The 9,241-nt window shown below is 41.5% G+C and overlaps 1 protein-coding gene across 1 annotated transcript; it reads right to left on the bottom strand.

Annotated features, from left to right (window-relative positions):
- Window positions 1–463: 463 nt before the first annotated feature.
- Window positions 464–7,910, bottom strand: LOC119364421. The gene is made up of 5 exons (XM_037629893.1): window positions 6,959–7,910; window positions 3,864–4,558; window positions 3,650–3,736; window positions 1,378–2,328; window positions 464–866 (listed from the first exon to the last, which is right to left on the bottom strand). The coding sequence occupies exons 1-5, from the start codon at window positions 7,062–7,064 to the stop codon at window positions 816–818; spliced, it is 1,890 nt and encodes a 629-aa protein (XP_037485790.1). The 5' UTR covers window positions 7,065–7,910; the 3' UTR covers window positions 464–815.
- Between the last annotated feature and the right edge of the window lie 1,331 nt (window positions 7,911–9,241).

Raw genomic sequence — 9,241 nt, 5'->3', positions numbered from 1 at the left:
TAGATGACCCAACTTTGTATTAACTTTATATTAAAGTTAGTAAAAAGTCGAATCATCTATTTTGAAACGGAGGGGTAGTAATGAAGCCGAAGGGGAAGGAAGAAGATGACGCTGAGGACATGGGGGGGATCGGACATATGCGTTTAGTTGGATCGCATGACTCCTATTCATAATTATTTTGTGTAAGTTATTTTTAAGCATTGTGCACAAGAGACAAATCACGTGGCTCATTAACTAGGCAGCATGGCTGGGTTGCTCATGGCCATGTTGAACCCTCTCTCTTTCGTTCGTAGGTTTATTGTGGACTGATGACATTCCCTCAAAAGAAAAAGAAAAACCCTAAAGGGGTGAGCAATTGAAGCACCGTGAATCAATAGAAAAACATAAAGAGGAATAAGAGCATAAAATGAAAATAGATCATGCAAATCTGAGACAACGATAATCAAAGGCAAGTCATGAGAAGTATAAAAAAGAAGACAACCTATTATTTTCCTTTCTTTCTGAAACAAGGATAAGCCATGAGAAGTATAAAAAAGAAGACAACCTATATTCTTTCTGAGCACCTCTATGTGCCTCCAACACCATACATGCTTTTATCATTCGGTATTCCTTCTGGGAAAATGAAGAAAAACCTCAACCCTCTTTTCAGCAGGGAAAAACATCGGTCTAAGCATGACAACTCCCACAGAGCTGAAGTTAACTAAAACATCACGATTTGTTAAGCTAGACACGATCGTCCCATGGCGTCACAAAATACAGCTTGATTCTCACAAGTTCTCAGCGCCGTGACAAATTTTGGTTGATGAGCCATGTCATTAGCCCCTGCATTCCTCAAGCTTCTGCTGCAGCCTCACGTTGTGCCTTAACTACAAAACAGTGGGAATCTATGTCACAACAATACACGTGGTAAAATTTAAGTCACGACAATACACGTGGTAAAATTTAACAAGTGGTCAATTCCTAATGTGGATTACCAGAATACTTAAATGATGCACACTGCCACGTAAATGATACCAATATGGTCTCAGAAACATCGGCTGGGTCCCAATTCGTAGACAATAGTTTGTTTTTCTAAGCCCCGTAAATCATTTAGTATGCCTCATCAGAAGTACAATGATGATGGCAACCAATATTTTCATGGTAAACAACATCATCATTTCATTTTGCTGATATGATGCACATTGAGGTTATACAATAACTAAAGATGAACTGAAAGTTTTGGGAACTGCTTTGGCGAAACTGAAGATGAACCGAAACCTATGAGTACCTATCGGCTACTTAGCAAACTAATTAGAAGGAAAAACCTTAAGCACGTGAGTGTGTACTGAAAGCCAAATAATGTTGATGAACTAGAATAAGAAACATAACAAAACTTACACAATCAGCTATCTCTTCCTGTTTCAGAGGCGGAACTACTTCATCTTCTTTCCAGCCAAGAGATTTCAGGAAAGCCATTTCTTCTGGACTAGGTTCATCTTCAGTAGGATATGATTCCTCTTCCCCAGCTACAATGGGCACAAACAACAAACCGGCATCACCATAGCTGGAGTCTGCCTTTGCAGAACCATCATTTATATCTGCTGCCATAATGGCCAGAGTAGCTTCAGCTTTGTCTGCCTGAGGCGCCATAGATCCATTTTCGGCATCAGCATGATCTGATAAAGAGTTGGTATCCTTGACAGCTGCAACCCCATGGGACCCACGATAAAAAACATCAAGAGGTTCCAAAGATGCCTTGGTTTCCTCATTGTCAGAGAGGTGTCGCTGAGACCCATCACAAGAATTTGCATCCTCACAAGAACTACTTCCAGTCTCAATACACTTGATTCCAGCATCAAACAAGGATAAATCAAGACATGGGTTCTTCTGTTCATTAATCAAGCTACTAGATGAGGACTCAATACCCGTGCTTGAACCATTTAAAGACTTGCTCCGCAGCAACTCAAAGAATGTATGCTTGGCTTTTGTTATTGATTTTCTCTCACCAGATGGACCTTGTTGTAATTGCAAATGGAGGCCATTTATGACACCTTTAAGCTTTTGGTTGACAAGGGGCTTTTTCAGTGGTTCCACTGAAGAAGATCGACCCAGAATAGGGCTTAAAGGATTGCTAGTGGAGTCTTTCGAGGTATTTGCAGCACCATTCTGCTCACGGGTCAGGACTTGAAAGGATCCTAGTTGAGATGGCTTGGCAACCTCAGATTTGACTGGAGTACGAACAGAGGTATTGGAAGACTGTGCTGACAGCTGGGGTGCAGTTTTGATAGAACCATTAGAATCCCCAGCTCTTGCACCTTTCGTTTTTAACCTATCTGACAAAGTACATACCTGCAAAGCATTAAGGAATAAGGGCAAACCAAAGTGTATTTTTTTCAATACAAGGCAACACCACTCCATATCAACACACACAAAAAAACACTCCATAAATAAGTGAAACAGAAAACCAGCCAGAAGCACATATAGAGGATTCACTTTATGCAACCTTCCCTAAAATGTAGACATGCCTGAACAAACTACGGTGTATTATATCAATTGCATGCTTAATGATCAAATGCTGATCAAGTAATATACAAAAGGGAAGTTTCTGTCAGTTTTGCTGTGTGGTAGAATAATTGTTGATGTTATAGTATCAAGAAAATGTTTAGTAGTTGTCAAATACTACTATGAAATAAAATAAAATATGGATCATAAGCAGTAATATTGACAAACTCATATAACATGGAAGGTCAAACACACACAAAAATTGTCCCACTAAAATTCTAATAATAGAGTTCTCTTAATCTAAATTCTTTGCGGGGAACATAACCTACATGTTCTTTGGGGGGAACATAAATACATAATCTACATGCACAGTAATCCTAATAATTTCTTTCAGGTGTTCATGAGCCAAACAAGTAAGAGAAACTACAAAACTCACACTACCAGTTAAGTCTTACATCAGAACAAACAGCTTCTATGTGATGAGTATTTCAACTGTTCTAATGATCAATACAATTCATAACTCAATGCTACAAGAATAGAAGTTTCTGACTTTTGAATCACTATTCCTTGTAAATTAGTTCAGAACCAAACTGCGTATTTAAATAACGGTGTAGAAAAATATAAAGGATGATAGATTTTTACAACAGAAGAACATATCTTCTAAGCTCCAGCGCGTACGTTACAAACTATCAACTAGTATGTATTCATACTTACACCACATCATGCATTGCATTTACATAAATTATTATGCTATGAAGACACTCAGGTAACTGCCACATCCGCTTCATGGATACTTGCAGTTTGCAAAGAACATGAAGCGACTGAACCAGCTTACGACCATATCTTGTAAATATTATGAATATGATCACTAATGACGTGCGTAATTTAGGACCAGACAATTGTAAGGGACATTGATGAAGCAGATTCCTGACATAGAAACAAAATTGAATTGTTGATCCATGAATAACAGTCCGATACTACTTGATCATGCAAGACAAAGAAAGTTGAAATTATGTTTGTGATGATCTGTTTCAAAAGCAAAATTACAAGCCAGACAGTGTATCCGAGAAATTGCACGATTTAAATACAACCATGGAAATCACACAAGACACAAACAACAAAACAAAACATTTGATCTCACAGCGAAGGCAATGTACAGAGTGCATACAGAATTTTTGTTTGATGAAGGCGTCAGAGGTCTTAGAATACACTGCCTCATAGTTCTTTCTTCAATCTTCTGAGCATCAATCAATAGCTGGGTAAAAAAATGATATTGCACACGAAACATTAATTAGGTTAAGTGAATGGTACAAAATGAGTATGATCATAGACCAAAAGGAGTAAAGAGCACAAGATATCATATTCAATACATATTACATTACCTGAGGTGTGGTGGAAATTTTTAATGGAGTCTGCATTACTGTTTCAGCCATGCTTAAGGCAGTCCCACAGTTCGACACTACAAGCTGCTGGCTGGAACCAGCACGTGCTGAAGCAGAAGAGGTCTGGGTATTGCTTGGCTCACTAAGTCCAGGGACTTCTGCTAGCACTGAGTTCCAGCCATCAGGCGCAGTAACCAATGGTATGCTCTGAATTGGGGAGCCAATTCCAGGAGATGGAACTCTAACTACATCATGTTTTCCATTGTTGTCCTCAGAACTAAGGTGTGGGAATTCTCGCTCAAAGGACATGCCGCCAGCATCCTTTCTAGACAGATTACCATTGTCCAAACTTACTCCAGATGCTCGATTCAATGTGTCCAACTTTGGACGAATACGATTAAGCCTATCGCTTTCAGGTCTGCATGAGTTAAAGGGCCCAAAGCCATCACGCAGTGGGTCACCTGCAAGACCCAATCTACTCTCCCAATCACGGAAATCAGAATCCTTGTCACAACCTCTGTCCCTGTTGCTCCTTCCAAAACTAGCATACCCTCTTGACTTCACTGTGCCATCCTGGTCATGCCGTCTGGACACACTTTGGCCAGAACCCCTGCGTGAAGAGGACTGTTGGGAGTTCCGTTCACGATCACGGCCTGAAGATCGGTTTCTTGATGAAGCACCCCTGTCTTGATCATCTAAAAGCATTCAAGTAACAGCTCATTAGCAAATATACATCAGTGTGTAAGCTTAGAAGAACAGTCATTTAAACGAGGTTCATATATGATTAGCTAAACCATGCAGAGTTAAACCAAGCAACCAGAAAGACATGACAATAATTGTTGAAGGAACAATGGACATCAACCCTTACTACATGCAAAGTGCAAGAACAATAAAATTCATACGCATTAATGCAATATATCACAGAACAAAAGGCTGCATCGTTGATGTAATACACTATACAGTATGATTGGTATCTCACATAACGGTCCCCAGGTACTACACATGTGACACAAGCAACAAATGAGTTTACTAGACATATCAACAAAAGAAAATAATTTTAAAATAGCTATTTGTGACTACAAGAGCACGCTTCTGTGCCTTGAATCAATAATTACATTTGCCACACCAATGGACAGCTAAAAACTGATCTTGCACGGATGAAGCTTGGGACCTCGCGTCCTGGGCTCCTTGCAGCAGGCCAATCTAGTGCACACAGTTAACTCCCAGTGCTTCTCCACTGGGCAAACCCCAATATACAACCCGAGACTTGTCTCCAGGCCAAGCAAGTAATATGAAATGGTGCCTTGGACCTCTTGGTCATGAACTTTTCATTTCAGCATTTGTGTGATTGCAGGCAGTGAGATTGCAGAGACATGGTGAAGTGAAGAATAAGTTTATAGTTATTTATGCGTTTACTTTTACATACTATAATTTAATTCATTAACCATTTGCTTGGTTTAGTTATGCTATTCTGCTAATCAAAACAAGTTATAGTACGAAATACCAGACCACATTTTGCTTCTAGCCTAATATAGCTCTACTTCTGCTAGTACACTACAATAAACAATGCCATAGCAATTAGCAAGTTCAGTGAACATGCATATTCCACTGCACCAAGGAAAGAAAATAGTCTATTGCTAAAAATGTTTTGCCTACCCCTTAAGCTACTTAAACTAGAGGTATCAACTATGTATATATTTGTGTATGGAGAAGGGCATACATTCTACTATCTATTTCCATATATGCAGGCAAGAAAGTCAAGCATTTAAGATCAACAAAGCTGCAAGCCTGCAAGGCATGAGAAATAGTCATGATATAAAACTACACATCATGCCTCTCTCCAAGCAATTCTTAAGCGAAAAAGCTTCCGAACAGCCGGCCAATTTTACGTATGCGTCCACCACGCGCCGTGCCGTGCGATGACGCTGATCACGTCTTTTATGTTGGGCAATGCAGGTAGGAATTTGGGTTGCAGCGTCCTCAGTAAGTTTTTCTGAAACATCACATGTGTTTCAAAATTTCTTTCCGCAACAATACCTGTGTTGCAAAAAAGTGAATACTGCAAACAGAAATTCTGCAACATCACTTATGTTGCAAAAAAAAAATCTACAACAAAACTCTGTTGCAAAAAAATTCTGCAACAAGACGTCTGTTGCAAAAAAAATCTGCAGCAAGACCTGTGTTGCAAAAAAATCCGCAACACAACCGATGTTGCAAATGTTTCTGCAACAAGATCTCTGTTGCGAAGTAGAGAAATACGTCCACCCGTTAGATTGCGTCAGATTCGATGGCTTGCAAGGCGGCGGATCTTTTTAAAAGATCCGCCGACCGACGTGTAGCAGCCCCCATTCTTAAGAGGTGATTCTGCCAAATCCTCACGCACTCCCTAGTACATTTGGCATTACACGGACTGCTGATGCATTATGGCAACGTGGCTAACCAACATGAACAAGTAAACATTCCCATCCAAGAAAGTCTCTGAAGTCTGGACTGACTCCAGCGCAATAGCCCAACAACTACCATTAAATCATTTCCAAGTAAAATAATATTTAATTTAATAACACTTACGGCAGTTACAAATCACACACACTGATAACCATCAGTTTACCATGCAACAGCACGAGGCTGATGTGCTGATGTAAACAATGTCTCTGAAGACAGATTGCTCCATGATTACCACAAGTCCAAAATTACGCATTTATGTGACATATTACACTTGCTTCATGTTTCATGCAACAAACATATTAAATAAAGCGCTTCACAGTACAAGCATTGTCCTTGAATCAGACTCATGCCAATACTGGTGGTAGGAAGGTTGAAGAATGATCATTGTTCTAAAAAAATGGTGAGCTAGCAGGCAGCAATTGCACACCAGAAGAAGTGCACTAACTTCACCATGCATATATGAAAAAAACACTACCCAGCATAAAAAAGTCTAAGAACTAATAACGGCTCGTGTAAAATTATCCGATGCCACTAGAAACATATGCGATTCGACTACTATAATAAAATCTTGCAAAACTTTCTAAATAAGCAGCACTAACCCCTAGCCGTTATATGCATCAAAATGGTAAATTGAAGGAAAGGCAGCTCACCTGCACGGGGCGAAGTTCCTGGCCGGAAGCCTGTGGCAGCTACTGTCGGTGTGGCAACCCCGCGCACCAGCCATTCTGGTTTCAATGAGGGCTCACCTCGGTCCATGCCAGCAGGCGCCGTTCACCATCTACGCGCCCCAGCAGCAACGTCCGGTCCGGCACAGCAATGAAACCACCGCGACTACTACTACCACCACAACTACCTTTCACTCCTAGTCCTAGTCAGTCACTCAGGGTGGTGCCTACACACGATTCAACAGCACATCTGCAGTTCCGCGCCCAGTCTCCACTCGGGCGAAGCCGAGACCACCAAAGCCTAGGCCCCAGGGGCGGATCTAGACAGTGTGCCGGGTGTGCAGCGGCACACCCAGATGCTGTGAAGGTCAGTGGGATTTAACTAATCGCTGGATGAAAGCAAGCTCATACCTCAAACCCCAATGGCTAAAGACTGCGGACGGGGTGGAGACAGCAGGAACGCGATGTCCCGACGAGGAAGGACGGGAACGGCGATGGCGGCCACGCGCGTGAGAGGCGGGCGTGGGGATTGAGGCGTCGGCCGTGACGCTAGGGTACGGCGCGGCGGCGGCGGCTCTAGGGCACGGTTTGTAGGTCAAGACTCGGTGGGAAGAGAGAAGATTGGTCAAGCAGGAAGCAGGCTGCTCGGGCTCGCCTCGGCGGGCGAGCGACCACTCTGCGTACGGCGTCCTCGATGGGTCTCGCCGTGAAATCTGCGGAAGGCGGCGGCGGAGGAGGAGGATTGGGAAATCTTGCGGGGATTCGCAGGATTCGAGAAGCTCTTGGGAAGGGATTCGGGGCGCCGATTTTTCGAGAGGATTTTTATCTTGCTCGGAATTTTTGTGGGCTTGTGAATTCCGTAGGGGGTGTGTGGGTTTGTGTGGTGTGCTTGTTCGTCTTGGAGAGGAAGGAGAGAAACCCTATGCAAACTGTGACTTCCTTCGCCCCCCTCCGCCCCCTTCCCTTTCCCGGATGACGGTTGAATTCCTATCTGGTTTTCCTTGCCTTCTTTTCTTTTTCTTTTTTTCTTTTTTTATACATGCAAGAAATTTATCTACCAGAAAAAAGATTAGCACGTCATTGCTACTGCCAAAGTAGTGTTATGAGAACTTATCTAGCCGCAATTCAATTGGTTGGATGGTTAGCAAAACAATAATATTCTCGGTTCATTACATTTACAGTTCTAAGTCCTAGACTTACATTGATACTTGCATTTTTCTGGATTTATTCATGCCATCCGGCGATGTGTATTCAGTGAAAGGACATGCTCCGTCAACTACAAAGGAGTCTATGGCAACTTGGTCAATCTCAAGATGATGAGCCGACTTCGTCTCTCAAATGTGCTCATAGAGGTAAGGTGTGCGTGCGTATGTTCATAAGGGTGACTGTATGTGCATATATATGAGTGTATGTGTTTTGTACTGTGTTAAAAAACGTATCTAGTTTACGTGGCCTTTTTAGAGTAAGTATAATAAGGTGACGTATACGAGCTGTAAGGCTTAAAATATTATATCTTTGCTGAGTTGGATGAGAGAGAAGAGGAGAGAGAAAAAAAACGGGTTGTGGATTTACAGCCGGCTGTAGCACGGGCTCCAAGAAGCTATGTGAGAATGTATGGTGGGCCACGTGGTAAAAAAGGTATTACTTTCTTGTAACCCACTATTATACATGTTGACTATTATATTGGTTATAGATGACATGGCAACATGTTATAGTCAGCGGTCGGCTATATTATTAACCATGCTCTTAGCTGGGGTCTACCTGAAATTGTGATGCACCCATTTACTCTTATAAATAAATGGTTAGTTACAAACAAGTTTTTTCTAGAAAACTTTCAATCTATTAATCATTAATCATGGCACTACAACGAACATAAAAAACTAATAATAAATACATTCAGATCTATAGATCACCTAGCAACTACTATGAGCATTGAAGCGAATCGAAGGCGCGCCGTCGTCATTTTACCTCCCTCACTGGAGTCAGGCAATTTTTTTAGTAATCGGTTGGGAAGTCGTTGTATATACAACATACTATGTTATAAGTTTCGAAATCCAAATTCTCATGTTCATCTCTCTTTTTCCAAGTCGAACTCGGCAACTTATGAGCCTGAGCATTTTTTTTTGCTCTAATTGGCTACCTAGGGTCCAAAGGGCCAACTCTTTTTTAGCATTTTCCCATATAAAGGCCTGCCAAAATAAGCCAGTCGGTTCTTTTTTTTCCCAATGCCAATTTTTTAGCTTATATGTGTTCTAGGTAGTGAAAAGC

Source organism: Triticum dicoccoides, chromosome 2B, assembly GCF_002162155.2.
Source record: "Triticum dicoccoides isolate Atlit2015 ecotype Zavitan chromosome 2B, WEW_v2.0, whole genome shotgun sequence".
NCBI lineage: Eukaryota > Viridiplantae > Streptophyta > Magnoliopsida > Poales > Poaceae > Triticum > Triticum dicoccoides.
This window is presented reverse-complemented; position numbering and strand designations above follow the sequence as displayed.

Excerpts from the sequence above, each read along its gene's own strand:
- LOC119364421 (XM_037629893.1), bottom strand. The coding sequence starts at position 7,064 with ATGGACCGAGGTGAGCCCTCATTGAAACCAGAATGGCTGGTGCGCGGG. Across the intron at positions 4,559-6,958 it reads AGGAACTTCGCCCCGTGCAG|ATGATCAAGACAGGGGTGCT; the intron begins GTGAGCTGCCTT and ends GAATGCTTTTAG. Across the intron at positions 867-1,377 it reads AGGAAGAGATAGCTGATTGT|TTAAGGCACAACGTGAGGCT; the intron begins GTAAGTTTTGTT and ends ACTGTTTTGTAG.